Genomic DNA, 18317 nt, shown 5'->3' on the forward strand with positions numbered 1-18317 from the left:
ACTAATTTGTCTGTTACATTGTCGGGTGAAATTCACAAATTTTTGGCTGTGATATACCCGTGCTCTACCTAGTGCACAGGTTAATAAATTTCACTAATTTCTCTGTTACATTGTCGGGTGAAATTCACCAATATTTGGTTGTGATATACCCCTGCTTTACCTAGTGGACAAGGAAATACATTTCACTAATTCGTCTGTTACATTCTTGGGTGACATTTTACCATTTTTGCCGTGAATAAACCCCTGCTCTGCATAGGTGACAGGGATCTAAATTTCTAAAAATCATCTGTTACATTGTCAGGTGACATTTTACCAATTTTGCCGTATACAAACCCCTGCTCTGCATAGGTGACTGGGACCTTATTTTTTGTAAAATCGTCTGTTTAATTGGTGGGTGACATAAACACAGTTTTGCCATGAATAAACCCCTGCTCTATATAGTTGACAGGGCCCAAAATTTTTAAAATTCGTCTGTTACATTGGTGGGGGACATTAACCCATTTTTGCCGATGAAAAACCCCTGCTCTGCATAGGTGACAGGGACTTAAATTTGTAAAATTCGTCTTTAATTGGCCCTTTCATTCGATCCTTCCGCTTTAATAACTTGTCCCACATTTCAGCTCGATCACATTGCAGCATTGACCTCCCTTGGATGTGGTGTCCCGTTCTCACGCTCCCTCTCTGGCATGGAACCCTGATTCGCCGCTAACCGTGATCAACATGTTAGGTGCAGAAAAGAACATTGAAAGTTGATTAAGAAGATATCCAATAGGATCGTGGACGTCACGGGGATGTGCGATCAGGCAGAAGTTATCTAGAGTCAACAAAGCCGCAGCAGGGCCTCTCCTGTCTAATGTTTCCAAATCCAAAATACCCCAGTGACATTCCCTATAATTTTTTATTACTCATTCCAATAACAGGGCATCTTAAGAGTCCTGTATTGTTATTTATCGTCACTACCTCCCCGAGTCGGGAGTGGGTAATTGCCGCGCGCCCCCTCCTTTACTTGTAAGCTTCGGCTTCAATAATTTGTCCCACATTTCCACTCGATCACATTTCCTCCATTGACCTCCCTTGGATGTGGTATCCCTTTCTCAGGCTCCCTCTCCGGCCTGGAACCCTGATTCCCCGTTAGCCTTGATCACCATGGTAGGCGCATAAAAGAACATCGAAAGTTGATAGAGCAGATATCCAATTGGATCGTGGACATCACGGGGACGTGCGACATGGTGGATCAGTATGTGTGCACACGCCTACACGTACTGACTGATGGGTCTTCCCCCTTCCACTTCTAGGTCTCCAAATTGGGCACATGGTCTGAGCTTGACCTTTACCCCTTGGAGGTGCTGGCCTGCCCTGCAGCCAGTGTATTGTCTGAACGTTTATTTAGCACAGCTGAAGGGGGTTATCACAGGTTATATTTCCAAATGTTTTGGGGTGTACCCTAATTTAAACCAAAATTATTTTTTAACCAAAAAACAGTGTTGGCTACCTCCTCCTCCCCCACCGCCGCTTTCACCTACAACGTCACATCCACCGCCTCCTCAACCTCCTACTCCATATGGACCTCGTCCTCCTAGATCAAGATTTTATTTTATCTTCTTGCGTATTTTATGTTATTTTAAGTAATTTTCCTATGCACATTTGTTTGCAGAGCACTTGCCAAGCTCTTAACCACATTTTGATGCCATTTACAGCTCTCTAGCCCTTTCCACAACTTTTTTTATAGCCATTTTAGTGCTCCAAAGTTTGGGTCCCTATTGACTTCAATGGAGTTCGGGTTCGGGGTCAAGTTCGGGTCAAGTTCGAACTGGTTGAACCCGAACATCCAGGTGTCCGCTCAACTCTAGTGGTAATGCCACTCTGGGTCATTACATTAGGAAATCCTATTCCTATTTTCCCCATAGAAGATAACTGTTATGAAAAATATGAGCTGAAATAATAGACAAATAAAGATTGCAGCCATGATTAATGTGAATATGAGTGGAGCCATAGTTAAGGTAATTTTTTTATTACGTTTTTTTTCTGAATGTCCCTCTTGCCAGAGGCAGACCTGCCATGAGCTGAGTTACCTAGCATTTAAAGGCGCTATCCCATTGCAACTTATCCCCCCATAGAATAGAGGAAAAGTGTCTGATTGGCGGGGTTCCATCTGTGGGGGCTCGTGTTCCCCCATTTGAAAGGAGCGGCAGATACAAATGTGTGCTGAGGCTCCATTCATCTTATGGGGCTGCGGTAGATAGTCAAGCACTGCACTCAACTCTTTGGCAGTACCAGAGAGTTTAAATGAGAGGCAGCACACATCTGTGACCATCAATCTATTTACTTGAGGGGCTCAAGGATCCCCATTTCTGAGATTTGTGTTGGCCTCAGCTATCAAACCCTCACTGAGCAGATATTTATTACCCATCTTAACTAGTTTTATATAACGTTATAGAAGGTTCCAAGTCAACCCTCTTGTTACCGTACCCCCGCCTCCGCTCACCCCTTCCTTAATCTTAAGGGAATGTCCCACCCAGCAAAGCATAGATTCAACAAACCTAGAAATCATATACTGTACTAAAAGGAGAAAAACCCGGCAGGCGGTGGGACTCAGCAGCCAATGGCCACCGCGCAGTACCGCACCATCTGAACAATTGTGCAACACAACATGTCCTATGCTATCAGGAACTTCAACTGAGAGCTGGTAGGTCCATTCACACTTATATGCAGACTGTGGGGCTGTTCTGATGGGTTGGGGGGTCTAGTGGTAGGATTCGCATTGTCAAGCAGCAGGGGTGCCTGCCGGGTCGGCTCAGCTGTGTCGGTGGCTGCCGCGCAGATGCCGCGCCAAATTTAGAGTAGGTCCCACTCAAAGAGGCAACCTTGATGTGGTGAGTGGGCTTATGCCTTTTGATCAAAATGTACACAAATGTGCGATCCTGTTCTGTTTTTTCTCCTTTTGGTAAACCTAGAAGTCAACGTTGTGTGTATATATACCTATAATGTTGCTTACTCACAAACAACAAAGACATATATCCAATATAGTCAAAAATATTTCCATTTTATTGCATAAAAATCCATGTACACACTATATAACAATATAATAGTAATAATAAACGGAAACGACAGATGTATAAAGGTGCCAGAATCACCTGACCTATGCTGCTACTACTACCAATATACACTATGAAACATGAATATCACAAAACGGCCTACCTGTTACTCCATGCATGGGTATATCCCTCAGTACGGGGAGATACCTATATCAAGTTCACTTCTAGGAAGTGTATAATAACACTCCCTAATAAATAATGCCCAAAACAATGGTACAGCATGAGCCCAGAAATAAGCAATGGGACGGAGAAAATGGGGTAAGAAAAATGAAAAACAGAAAAAAGAAGAAAAAAGAAAAGTAAAAAAAGATGAGAAACCCCCCAAAAGCCACCACCCACAACCTAGTTAGGAAAGCCAATAACAGTGTGACCAAAATTTGCCACAAGTTGCCACAATATTATATACAATACATACCACAGGATATGATTGGGGGTATACAGAGCAGCGCAAGTCAGCAAGAATACCTCAACAGTGCTGTGTATAGCTTGAAGAACAGTAGAGATAATACAAAAATATTACAAATAATGTATATGTTTTTTTGTGTGTACTGTCTATAGCGGTGATATTTCTGTGTACTGTATGGCTGCATTATTTCTGTGTACTATATACTCAGAGGTACTATTTCTCTTTGTGGAGAGAGCCTAGTAGGCATAAAGAGTCTTATAGCCCAGGCAATGCTCCTCTGGTAAACAATGTATGCAAATTGGCTCTCTTTTCAAAAAGACAGGAAAGCTGCTCCTCTGGAGTCACCTGCTGGAAGGGAGGTATCCTGTAAGTCAGTGTTCAACCTTTTAAACAGGCTTTGAGATGTAATTTAGGATTATAATCAAGCCAGTCTGCAGATAGCTGTTTAGGGGTGGATGCCCCTCATCAGTTCAGAGCCGAGAACGAACTTAGACTATTTTTGCATCTGTGGCACAGCACTCGGGCAGGCTGTTCTGGCAGAGAACAGCATGCTGGAGTTCTCCGGATCCGGCATTGCTGGATAGTGCTGCCTGCCTTCCTGATCCCATTAGAGTCAATTGTGCCAGAATTGCACGCAATGGTTTATTGTTCGGCCAATTCCCAGCATTCTCTGCTGGAACAGCCTACTAGAGAGCTGGGCCGCAGATGTGAAACATACTTTTGAAGCATTGCTGCCCATAAGGAGCAATAGTACACCTAAGATCCCAGACAAAGGCATCTCACCCAGCTAAGCCAATTTTTTCTGGTTTGCACTAATGATGGGTAATCGTTCTGTACCAGTTGTCTGCAGATAAGGTACTGGCTTGGCTATAATCTTAAATTATGTCTCAAGGCCTGTTTAAAACATCAAATAGTGACTTTTAGGATAGCTGCCCTCCAAAAGATGGTGAAAGAGGTACAGTATTGGTTTCTTTTTTTTTTGGTAAGAGAGCAAATTTGCATACCTGTTTACTATATAGTTGCATCATTTCTTTATATCCTATAGTGGGAATATTTCTATGTATTGTCTATGGTGGCCTGCTTTGTCTGTACTTTATAGTGACATTTAAGTGTACTGTATATTGCAGCAATTATTTTCTGATTGCGTATATGCCAGCTGTATTTATGTTTTTTATATGTTTGGTGTATAGCGTAATCCAACTTTACCTATGTGTGTGATATGTGGCAGGATTATTGGCGTACAGTGTGGTGGTATTAGTTATGTGATTTATTACGAGGCTGCTCAGTATGTACACGATTAGGTGTATCTACATATGCATAGGTACATTCATATGTCCATGCCTATTAATTCTCCCCCAGTACATGGTAATATCCTATGCTTACTCTCTCTCCTTCCCACTTTGTGATGTTAGTTTCTATCCCTGACCTGCCATCTTCTCACATATGTACCATTTTATTTCGACAGTAGAAATGTTTAAAAATGCTTATTGTGACAATTCGTGCCACCGACTGACAAACCCCTCCTCAACCCATCTGACTGCATGACCCCAGTGCCCCTGAAGAAAATATTGGCAACCATGGTTTTCAAAACTCTACCATTTAAACACATTAGACAGAATTCTAGCTTAATTTGGACAAAAAAAATGGCATATATACTAAATGTATTCTGTGTTTTAGACACTTTATGCACCTCACTCTACAAGTGTGGTGGCTTAGTAGAAAATCGGTGTAGATATAAATGGGACAGCATGCACCAACATTTTGGCGCAAGATATTGGCACAATAGGTGCTGTAAAGTTCAATAAAAATGTCTGAAGATGTACCATACTGTATTTATCATTCAATCTGAGCTACTGTGATAAATTGGAATAGATTTACTTGTGTTCTATTTAGACAGAGTCAAGTAGTGATGAGCGGCAGGGGCAATATTCGAATTTGCAATATTTCGCGAATATTTGGGCGAATATTCGCCATATATTCGAGAATTCGTAAGATATATCGGAATGGCTCACCCTCCAAGTTGCAATGAAAAAGGGTGCTCCCCCTAAAAAGGTTACCCCAAACCTTAAAAGAAGATAAAATATATAATAGGATAAGAGGGGCACACCTACATCTAATTCATATTCGAGAATTCGCGAATTCGTGATCTCCAGGCATTATTTTCGAAAATTCTCATAAAATTCTCATAAAAATTTTTGCATAAAAATTCGCATGGACTGGTATTTTGAAAAAAATCGAATATTCGCGATTACAAATATATTTTGGGATATTCTAAATATTCACGAATTCTCGAAGTGCCGATATTCGCGATTAAAAGTCGCAATTGGAATATTCGTGATCAACACTAGAGTCAAGTTAAACCAGATAGTCTAAAACAACCATATTTATCATAGTGGCTGTATTATAAATGTAGCGCATCCTGCTAGAAGTTGGATGCTTTTCTCTAACTTTATGCTACCTGTTGGTTGGCTACCTGTTACTTTATGCTACCTGTTACTTTCCTCAACAATGTTGTTACATATTGTTACTTATTAAAGGGGTTGGAGAATCTTTAGATGTTATCTACTAGAGATGATCGAATCATTTTAAGAATTAAAAACAAATTCTGATTTCAGATTTGTGCAATTCGATTTGGGAGAATAAAGGAGAGAGTGACTTTGGGTCACTGTAGTGTCGGGCTGAATTTACTTGGACCGGAACTGGATCAGCTGGCCGGTTCAGACCCAAAACAAATTTTAAGAAATTTTCTGATTTCTCTTTTTGCAAAAGGCTTTAGCCACTTGCACCAACCTTCCTATCCACTGTCTACCTTCCTCTACACCCCATGTAGCTACACCTCTGCTGCCCCCATAATATTTATGCTGCCATAAATTCGACTAAATCGTCACTACATTCTTGTAGCACATTTACAATATATGCACACATTTCATGTATAGAACAAAATACTAAAGCTGCATTGACTTTAACAGGGAAAAGAAAAAGAAAAAATGGACGAACCCATAAATGCGAAAGTTGAAAGCTCTAAAAAGGTAAGAGATCAGATTGGTAATTCATACAGTAAAACTGCAGATAATATTTCCGTCAATTCTAATTGCTTTATCTTTTTTAAAAAGTGATTTCTAAAAAGGTTAGAAACACATTTATCCCACATAGTGAGATGAGCAAACATCCTGTGGTTTTTCATAAATGTTTTCAAGGTTTCTTGAAATAACAAAGAAGAGCATTTCTAATGGTTTCTAAGAAAGATGCAAGAATGACACTTTACAGATTGGAAAACTAGTTGATCACCCCTACTCACACTTAAAGGGAACCTATCATGCTGAACATGGTGTTTGAGCTTCAGTCAGCATGTTATAGAGCAGGGGGAGCTGAGCAGATTGATACATAGTTTTGTGGGAAAATATTCATTATAACTTGGATACCATTCATTTAAATTTCTGCTCGTTCCCAGCTCTGAAGTCCAGGAGGCGGTCCTATCAGTGATTGACAGCTGTCTGTGTATACACAGTCATAAAGGGAAGGCTGTCAATCACTGATAGGGCACCTCCTGGACATCAAAGCCCAGAATGAGCAGGAATTTAAGGAATAAGTTACAAGTTTTGCTGAATCTTTTCCGATACAACTATATCTCAAACTGAAAATGCAAATGTGATCGCACACTACATCCAGCACTCTGCCCTCCATGCTGGATGAGACATTGGTTTATATTTTGGCCAAAGCATAGTAAGCCACTCACCGCGTCAAGGTTGTCTCATGAGTGGTCCCTAACTCTTGTTCCTACCTGTTCATGGGCCATGACAGCCACATAAAATCCAGGGAATGCAGGTCAGCATGCAAGCCAAGTACACTTTGCTTGTAACCCCGTCCGGTGCCATTACAGCTTTCATCGGATCCAGGGATGCAAGTACCAACATGCATGCTGAACCCACCATATACTTCTCCTGGAGCCAGATGGCTAATGGTAGGTTCTATACAAGCAGACTCAGTTTTATACTGACTTTAAAACCAGCCTCAAGGACAGATTAACTGGTCAGGTGTGCAATGACTCCAAGGAGATCGCCACGCCTCCAATATATACTACAAAGAAAAAAATAAGGGGTTGGGTCAGCACAACCTGCCTGTAGGTGCAGATCACTATGGCGAAATACATATACAAACGGAAAATGCAAATGTGATCGCACACTACATCCAGCACTCTGCCCTCCATGCTGGATGAGACATTGGTTTATATTTTGGCCAAAGCATAGTAAGCCACTCACCGCGTCAAGGTTGTCTCATGAGTGGTCCCTAACTCTTGTTCCTACCTGTTCATGGGCCATGACAGCCACATAAAATCCAGGGAATGCAGGTCAGCATGCAAGCCAAGTACACTTTGCTTGTAACCCCGTCCGGTGCCATTACAGCTTTCATCGGATCCAGGGATGCAAGTACCAACATGCATGCTGAACCCACCATATACTTCTCCTGGAGCCAGATGGCTAATGGTAGGTTCTATACAAGCAGACTCAGTTTTATACTGACTTTAAAACCAGCCTCAAGGACAGATTAACTGGTCAGGTGTGCAATGACTCCAAGGAGATCGCCACGCCTCCAATATATACTACAAAGAAAAAAATAAGGGGTTGGGTCAGCACAACCTGCCTGTAGGTGCAGATCACTATGGCGAAATACATATACAAACGGAAAATGCAAATGTGATCGCACACTACATCCAGCACTCTGCCCTCCATGCTGGATGAGACATTGGTTTATATTTTGGCCAAAGCATAGTAAGCCACTCACCGCGTCAAGGTTGTCTCATGAGTGGTCCCTAACTCTTGTTCCTACCTGCATGCTGACCTGCATTCCCTGGATTTTATGTGGCTGTCATGGCCCATGAACAGGTAGGAACAAGAGTTAGGGACCACTCATGAGACAACCTTGACGCGGTGAGTGGCTTACTATGCTTTGGCCAAAATATAAACCAATGTCTCATCCAGCATGGAGGGCAGAGTGCTGGATGTAGTGTGCGATCACATTTGCATTTTCCGTTTGTATATGTATTTCGCCATAGTGATCTGCACCTACAGGCAGGTTGTGCTGACCCAACCCCTTATTTATATCTCAAACTGCTCAGCTTCTCTTGCGGTACGGTGCCTTTAGCTCATGTTACATTTTCATGGTGACAGGTTCCCTTTAAATGGATTGACTAATGGAGAAAAACCATTTTTAAAACAAACTGAGCCTATGTCTGTGGGTTTGGCTTCTCTAACCCCTAGGTAATTACAGTCTCTGGTAAAAGCCATGAGTGTACACCAGTAGAGGCAATGTGATACATTGGGTCCATTAACAGAAATCTATCTGTATAGTGCCACCTGTGCAGAGGGCGCGGCAGTTGCAGAGAGAGCAGATGTGAGATGGGGAAACAGCTCTCATTGTCTGAACACTGTGTATAGATTAAATTAAATGATCTGGACTGACATTCTGCTGTTTGGCCACAAGATGTCGCTGTTTCCAAAACACAGCTAACAGGCTGCATATATTTCCATATTCATGAGAGGTGGGATTACACAGAGCATGGAGAGGAAGAGAAAGGGAGCAGCCATCTTAGAGGGAGCTGAGACTGAGGAACTGTGTGAGCAGAGGATCCGACGGCATCCAGGTGTGAGAGTATCCCTCAGTGACCAGAGCGGCGGCTAAGTGAAGCTGATTGTGTCCAAGATCCTGACCAGAAGGACGAGAATTGCTTCCAGGAACTCTGATGAGAGTTGAGGAGAAAATCTACATACACTGCAGGACCGCATGCTTGTTGGAGAGGCATTTGTTCCGTTCAGAGTCACCAGAGAATGTAGAGCAGACCCGGGTCGGTAAGATTGTGCATGCACCTCATTGCAGTGTTGGTGCCTAGAGACTGAGACCAGGCCTGCAGTTAATTAGTTAGAGTCTCTGTTTGTGTCAGGCCACAAGTGTTACTATTGTTCATTGCAAGGACTCTATAACTAAGGGCTCATTCAGACGGCCGTATGCTGTCCGCAAAAATACTGAATGCTATCCGTTTTTTTGCGGATCCGCAAAAAAACGGATCTGCAAAAAAACGGATAGCATTCAGTATTTTTGCGGACCTATAGACTTCAATGGGGCCATGTCCTGATTTTCACGGACAAGTATAGGACATGTTTCATTTTTTTTGCGGATCCGCAAAAAAACGGATAGCATTCAGTATTTTTGCGGACAGCATACGGCCGTCTGAATGAGCCCTTAAAGTGAGATTTCACACTGGAGAGCTGATAAACTTCCCACAAACTCAAGCCAGGCTGGTGTTTTTCTCAGAAGAAATACTCAGGCACATGCTACAAGACCAGTTATGGGAGGGGGAATACTGTAGAGCTTTGTAAGATTGTAAGCTGCGCCCAAACAGTTATTCTTGCTTTTTTAAGGGTAATAACAGGTGTGGCAGTTTAGTTGTACCCGCCAGTAGGTAAATTACCGCACTTTTCTCCTTCATCCATCGGAGGGCGCCGTGCTGTGCAGCACAAGGGTCTCAGCCTTTGGGCTGGGTGTATGTAAATTTATTGTATGTTCCCAGAATTTGTGGTTGTGTTTATTGCCATGTTTAAGTAAAATTATGTTTTAGAAAAAGCTGGTGTTGAGGTTGCTTTCTTCGTTCATGACTTCACTGTATTCTGGGGAGCCCACCCCGTTACACGGCTTACACAGAGACTCTAGGTTCAATGGCAACGCCCCCGGTGCTCCTAGAGGCTCATTTGCATATTTTAAAACAGTAATTTTCCTCAGCAATGTGGACACATAAACATGGGACCAACACAGATGCAAGAAAATTTTGACTAACACATTCAAAGTCACAGGTGCACAGCCATAAAGTTATTGTGCAGACAGCAAACAAAATATGTATGGCAGCATACTGTTGTATGGCAGCACAATAGAGCCAGGGATTATTTTGGATTACAGTGAAAGCTGTGTACCGGGATGGGCTCCCCAGGATACAGCGAAGTCACAAATAAGGAAAACAACTTCACCTCCAGCTTTTGCCAAAACAGAATTTTACTTAAACGTGATAATGAACACAACCACAAATCCTGTATGTAAATATACAATACATTTACATACACCCAGCCCAAAAGCTGAGACCCCTGTGCTGCACAGCATGGCGCCCTCCGATGGATGCAGGAGGAAAGCGTGGTAATTTAACTACTGGCGGGCACAACTAAACTTCCACATCTTACCTGTTATTACCCTAAAAAACAAGAATAACTGTTTGGGAGCATGTGCGGGCTAGCCTGTGGTGCAGCACAACAGCTTACAATCTTACAATGCTCTACAGTATTCCCCTTCCCATAACTGGTCTTGTAGCATGTGCCTGAGTATTCCTTCTGAGCAAAACGCCAGCCTCACTTGAGTTTGTGGGAAGTTTATCAGCTCTCCAGTGTGAAATCTCACTTTAAGTTATAGAGTCCTTGCAATGAACAATAGTAACACAATTGTGGCCTGACACAAACAGAGACCCTAACTAATTAACTGCAGGCCTGGTCTCAGTCTCTAGGCACCAACACTGTAATGAGCCGCGTGCACGATCTTACCGACCCGGGTCTGCTCTGCATCCGCTGGTGACTCTGAATGGAACAAATGCCTCTCCAAAAAGCATGCAGTCCTGCAGTGTATGTAGCTTTGCTCCTCAACTTTCATCAGTGTTTCTGGAAGCAATCCTCGTTCCTCTGGTCAGGATCAGGGTCTTGGACACGATCAGCTTCACTTAGCTGCCGCTCTGGTCACTGAGGGATGCTCTCACACCTGGATGCCGTCAGATCCTCTGCTCACAGTTCCTCAGTCTTAGCTCCCTCTAAGATGGCTGCTCCCTTTCTCTTCCTCTCCATGCTCTGTGTAATCCCACCTCTCATGAATATGGAAATATATGCAGTCTGTAGCTGTGTTTAGGAAACAGCAGCATCTTGTGGCCAAACAGCAGAATGACAGTCCAGATAATTTAATTTAATCTACACAGTGTTCAGACACAACAGTGGTACTATATCTACTATACAAGAAAAATGGAAGCTCTTCGCGCACATTTTTGATCAAACATGTTTTTGGCCCATCTACCAAAGTCAAGGTGGCTTCTGCAGATTGGTACCTACCACTAACAGGGCCTGTGCCTAACCTAAGCCTACAATGTTCAGGGTAGTGCAGAAACCAGGTATATTAATACTCTGCTCAGAAACCCTGGGCAGATGGGCGGGGAGTGTTTAATCTATAAGAAGGCAGCTTCCATTTTTCATGTATAGTAGGTATAGTACCCCTGTAATCCAAAATAAACCCTAATCCCTAGTTCTTTTATTTGCAAGCAACACAGATGCCTTCAGCTGCCAAGTGCACATGTAACAAGTCAGCCAGTTTCATAGGTACAAAACTGCTAACAGATGCCCTTTAAGATTTTTAAATGTTATTTAAGATTTAAAGCAGTTTTCCATGACTTGGTTATGAAAGGATAAGTCATCAATATCAGATCTGTAGGAGTCTGAGTAGCTCTATTGCCTGGTTCAGATTGGAACTTATAAATACAGCTGATTGAGGGGGGTGCCGGGAATTGGATGCTAAGGATAAATCATCAGTAAGGAAGTCCTGGAACACCCCCCTTTAAGATTATGGTTATATTTTATTTCCTTTTTTTGTGAAATTTACAAACAACTCTGTTTGTATGTAGGAGTTCACATGGAGGCTGATAATGGCGGCTATTGTTGGTGCTTTGGGATCATCCTTCCTATATGGTTACAATTTATCTGTTGTGAATGCGCCTGCGTCGGTAAGTACTCTGGACTTACAGAAGCTATAATAACAAGACTAAATGTGTTTTATGAGTATGCAGAGAATAAGCCTTAATTGCACATATTGTTGGTTTTGATGGAAATAATACAGCTGTGTCACAGAAAATCAAATTTTAACTAGCATCAGTTACACATCACAGCAGGACAACAGGGCTGGCTTCCACCAAAATGTCTGTTGTTTGGTCGGCAAAAAAAGTGCTGCATGCAGTGCAATTTTTCCATATCACAGCAGAAAAATGAAAAACTTTACTCATATATTTAAAATTATTACCTGATATCGCTACATGAAATCAAAAATATCTATTTGTTGTCATCTGATAACTGCTTAAGAGCTTATGCACACGACCGTATGTATTTTGCGGTCCGCAAAAAACGGATCCGCAAAACATATAGATGACATCTGTGTGCATTCCGTATTTCATGAACAGAACAGCTGGCCCCTAATAGAACAGTACTATCCTTGTCCGTAATGCGGACAATAATAGGACATGTTCTATTTTTTTGCTGAATGGAAATACGGACATATATAAACGGAATGCACACGGAGTAATGACAGTTTTTTTTGCGGACCGATTGAAATGAATGGTTCCGCATACGGTTCACAAAAGAAACGGAACGGACACGGAAAGAAAATACGTTTGTGTGCATGAGCCCTACGGTATATCAGATGTAGAGGGAGATTACACAGTCCATTCAATGTAACCCTGAAACATACATCATTTTTTATGTTTCAATGATGTTTATTAAAGTTTTTCACAATAATAAGGTACACAGTACATTGTGCATAAAATAAAGGACATAGTGTCCAGTCAAGTAGACACTTCAAACAAATAATATAAAGAACAAAAAGACATAGAATAATATAATCAAAAATAAGAGAAATATCAAATAGTCAGGGGTAGCAGTCATGCAGTTCAAAATATCATGGGTTAAGTCTCGGATGGCGATCAACAAAAGAAGGCCCATATTCACTTCCATCTCTTAGTTGCATATGAAATATACCGTATCCTATCAAAGTTCAGGGATACATCATTTTTTTATTATTTTGTCAATGTCTTATTTAATTGTCCATGATATGTTCTCATACTGGCTACTAAGTATCACAATAGACTCACATTTCCTGTTTTGCAAAGATAATATTTCTGTGCAAATGGGAGCAGGGTTACCAGTCATCTCATCATCATCAAAGTCTAGGATTACAAAGATAGCAGGAGGTAGATAACACAGGATTACACCATTGACCATAGATGATTGATACACCTCCTCCTTCTTCCTTCTCCCTGCATAATGACCTTTGTAAAGGTCATAGAGCATGCCCACAACAGTAGCTTGTTTTCTGACTTAAAGGGAACCTGTCACGTTGAACATGGTGTCTGAGCTGCAGGTAGCATGTTATAGAGCAGGAGGAGCTGAGCAGATTGATATATAGTTTTATGAGAAAAGGTTCAGCAAAACTTGAAATATATTCATTTCTATTCCTGCCCATTCTGGGCTTTGGAGCCCAGGAGGCGGTCCTATCGGTGATTGACAGCCTTCCCTCTATGACTGTGTATGCAGAGAGCTGTCAATCACTTATAGGATAGGACGGCCTCCTTGTCTCCAAAGCCCAGAATGAGCAGGAATATAAATGTATAAAATGCAAGTTATACAGAACCTTTCCCCATAAAACTACAGGTGAAACTCGAAAAATTAGAATATTGTGCAAAAGTCCATTTATTTCAGTAATGCAGCTTAAAATTAGAATTTTGTGAAAAGGTTCAATATTCTTGGCTCAAAGTGTCACGCTCTAGTCAGCTAATTAATCCATACCCCCTGAGCAAAGGGGACCTCAAATTGTGACTTTGGGGTTTCATAAGCTGTAAGCCATAATCATCCAAATTATAACAAATAAAAGCTTGAAATATCTCTCTTTGCATGTAATGAGTCTATCTCATCTGTTAGTTTCACCTTTTAAGTTGCATTACTGAAATAAATGAACTTTGCACGATATTCTAATTTTTCGAGTTTTACAAACCGGATTCCAAAAAAGTTGGGACACTAAACAAATTGTGAATAAAAACTGAATGCAATGATATGGAGATGGCAAATGTCAATATTTTATTTGTAATAGAACGTAGATGACAGATCAAACGTTTAATCCGAGTAAATGTATCATTTTAAAGGAAAATTGCGTTGATTCCAATTTTCACGGTGTCAACAAATCCCAAAAAAGTTAGGACAAGTAGCAATAAGAGGCTGGAGAAAGTAAATTTGAGCATAACGAAGAGCTGGAAGACCAATTAACACTAATTAGGTCAATTGGCAACATGATTGGGTATAAAAAGAGCTTCTCAGAGTGGCAGTGTCTCTCAGAAGCCAAGATGGGTAGAGGATCACCAATTCCCACAATGTTGCGCAGAAAGATAGTGGAGCAATATCAGAAAGGTGTTACCCAGCGAAAAATTGCAAAGACTTTGCATCTATCATCATCAACTGTGCATAACATCATCCGAAGTTTCAGAGAATCTGGAACAATCTCTGTGCGTAAGGGTCAAGGCCGTAAAACCATACTGTATGCCCGTGATCTCCGGGCCCTTAAACGACACTGCACCACAAACAGGAATGCTACTGTAAAGGAAATCACAGAATGGGCTCAGGAATACTTCCAGAAACCATTGTCAGTGAACACAATCCACCGTGCCATCCGCCGTTGCCAGCTGAAACTCTACAGTGTAAAGAAGAAGCCATTTCTAAGCAAGATCCACAAGCTCAGGCATTTTCACTGGGCCAGGGATCATTTAAAATGGAGTGTGGCAAAATGGAGGACTGTTCTGTGGTCAGACGAGTCACGATTCGAAGTTCTTTTTGGAAATCTGTGACGCCATGAGGACAAGGACAACCCAAGTTGTTATCAACGCTCAGTTCAGAAGCCTGCATCTCTGATGGTATGGGGTTGCATGAGTGCGTGTGGCATGGACAGCTTGCATGTCTGGAAAGGCACCATCAATGCAGAAAAATATATTCATGTTCTAGAACAACATATGCTCCCATCCAGACGTCATCTCTTTCAGGGAAGACCCTGCATTTTTCAACAAGATAATGCCAGACCACATTCTGCATCAATCACAACATCATGGCTGCGTAGGAGAAGGATCCGGGTACTGAAATGGCCAGTCTGCAGTCCAGATCTTTCACCTATAGAGAACATTTGGCGCATCATAAAGAGGAAGGTGCAACAAAGAAGGCCCAAGACGATTGAACAGTTAGAGGCCTGTATTAGACAAGAATGGGAGAGCATTCCTATTTGAGTTCCTATTCCTAAACTTGAGAAACTGGTCTCCTCGGTCCCCAGACGTCTGTTGAGTGTTGTAAGAAGAAGGGGAGATGCCACACAGTGGTGAAAATGGCCTTGTCCCAACTTTTTGGGGATTTGTTGACACCATGAAATTCTGATTCAACATATTTTTCCCTTAAAATGGTACATTTTCTCAGTTTAAACTTTTGTTCCGTGATTTATGTTCTATTCTGAATAAAATATTAGAAGTTGGCACCTCCACATCATTGCATTCAGTTTTTATTCAAGATTTGTATAGTGTCCCAACTTTTTTGGAATCCGGTTTGTACCTGCATATATCAATCTGCATATCACAGAAGAATGAAAATTTTTTTATTTCTTTAAACAATAAGAAATAAGCAAAATCATCATTCCATAATGGAGCACATCCCTGGCCTGCACTGTGCTTATAATAAGGACCTCGCTCTATCCAAACTCTATCCATCCTAAGGTACCAGTAGCTCGCAACATAGGCGCCACCCCTATCCTGTTATGCTTTATGGCATGATTTGGGATGGCAATAGGCGAATGCCAGCTCTTGCAAGTGGCACCGTCCCCATTCATCCCACATCTGCATTCCACTGTGGAATGCAAAAACGGATGAAAAACCTGCATCTGAAGGACTAGCTCGTTACCAAAGCCGTAATTTTGAACAAAATACACTGCTCAAAAAAATAAAGGGAACACAAAAATAACACATCCTAGATCTGAATTAATTAAATATTCTTCTGAAATACTTTGTTCTTTACATAGTTGAATGTGCTGACAACAAAATCACACAAAAACCCTTGGAGGTCTGGATTTGGAGTCACACTCAAAATTAAAGTGGAAAAACACACTACAGGCTGATCCAACTTTGATGTAATGTCCTTAAAACAAGTCAAAATGAGGCTCAGTAGTGTGTGTGGCCTCCACGTGCCTGTATGACCTCCCTACAACGCCTGTGCATGCTCCTGATGAGGTGGCGGACGGTCTCCTGAGGGATCTCCTCCCAGACCTGGACTAAAGCATCTGCCAACTCCTGGACAGTCTGTGGTGCAACATGACGTTGGTGGATAGAGCGAGACATCGATGTCCCAGATGTGCTCAATTGGATTCAGGTCTGGGGAATGGGCGGGCCAGTCCATAGCATCAATGCCTTCGTCTTGCAGGAACTGCTGACACACTCCAGCCACATGAGGTCTAGCATTGTCTTGCATTAGGAGGAACCCAGGGCCAACCGCACCAGCATATGGTCTCACAAGGGGTCTGAGGATCTCATCTCGGTACCTAATGGCAGTCAGGCTACCTCTGGCGAGCACATGGAGGGCTGTGCGGCCCTCCAAAGAAATGCCACCCCACACCATTACTGACCCAATGCCAAACCGGTCATGCTGGAGGATGTTGCAGGCAGCAGAACGTTCTCCACGGCGTCTCCAGACTGTGTCACGTCTGTCACATGTGCTCAGTGTGAACCTGCTTTCATCTGTGAAGAGCACAGGGCGCCAGTGGCGAATTTGCCAATCTTGGTGTTCTCTGGCAAATGCCAAACGTCCTGCACGGTGTTGGGCTGTAAGCACAACCCCCACGTGTGGACGTCGGGCCCTCATATCACCCTCATGGAGTCTGTTTCTGACCGTTTGAGCAGACAAATGCACATTTGTGGCCTGCTGGAGGTCATTTTGCAGGGCTCTGGCAGTGCTCCTCCTGTTCCTCCTTGCACAAAGGCGGAGGTAGCGGTCCTGCTGCTGGGTTGTTGCCCTCCTACGGCCTCCTCCACGTCTCCTGATGTACTGGCCTGTCTCCTGGTAGCGCCTCTATGCTCTGGACACTACGCTGACAGACACAGCAAACCTTCTTGCCACAGCTCGCATTAATGTGCCATCCTGGATAAGCTGCACTACCTGAGCCACTTGTGTGGGTTGTAGACTCAGTCTCATGCTACCGCTAGAGTGAAAGCACCGCCAGCATTCAAAAGTGACCAAAACATCAGCCAGGAAGCATAGGAACTGAGAAGTGGTCTGTGCTCACCACCTGCAGAATCACTCCTTTATTGGGGGTGTCTTGCTAATTGCCAATAATTTCCACCTGTTGTCTATCCCATTTGCACAACAGCATGTGAAATTGATTGTCACTCAGTGTTGCTTCCTAAGTGGACAGTTTGATTTCACAGAAGTGTGATTGACTTGGAGTTACATTGTGTTGTTTAAGTGTTCCCTTTATTTTTTTGAGCAGTGTATGAATAGGTACACATAAGTATCTCTAGTGTAATGGTATAGCGCTCCAGGCTGGAACGCATGAGGGAAGTTTAGAGCATGATGGGAGGAGGGAGTGGGGCTTATTTATTGGGCGCCTGATTTAATTTCAGTGTGCGCCTGTCCTCCTTAGTGCCAGCATCATTATATGTTTCCACTTGACATCTATGGGTGCATGTATAATTTGATGGTACCACTATCCCTGGGAGGTACCGATAACCTTTTTTTTTTGTCCCCGACGAACCAGCCTTAATGTTGGGGAAACACATGCGTCGGGACACAAGATTTTATGTAGTAGGGTCACTATAGGATCTATACAGGCTTTAGCCACCAAGAAGTGGGGTCGTCCCTGTCGGGGGTGGGGTGGGGGGGGGTGTCTGCCTGTAGGCAGGGGTAGCAGAGGGACACCGCAGGGAAAGGAGAAGTTGATCCCGACAGCGAGTATTGATTCAC

The 18317-nt window shown here is 42.6% G+C and overlaps 1 protein-coding gene across 1 annotated transcript in view; it reads left to right on the top strand.

The window, feature by feature from the left end:
* The window catches only part of SLC2A9 (solute carrier family 2 member 9), a 447321-nt gene that overhangs the window by 30094 nt on the left and 398910 nt on the right, over positions 1-18317 (top strand). The window contains exons 2-3 of the mRNA XM_040419103.1: positions 6471-6530; positions 12197-12295. Coding sequence (XP_040275037.1) covers positions 6471-6530; positions 12197-12295 — 159 coding nt within the window. The remainder of the gene's footprint in view (positions 1-6470; positions 6531-12196; positions 12296-18317) is intronic.

This window comes from Bufo bufo, chromosome 2, assembly GCF_905171765.1.
Source record: "Bufo bufo chromosome 2, aBufBuf1.1, whole genome shotgun sequence".
NCBI classification, from domain to species: domain Eukaryota; kingdom Metazoa; phylum Chordata; class Amphibia; order Anura; family Bufonidae; genus Bufo; species Bufo bufo.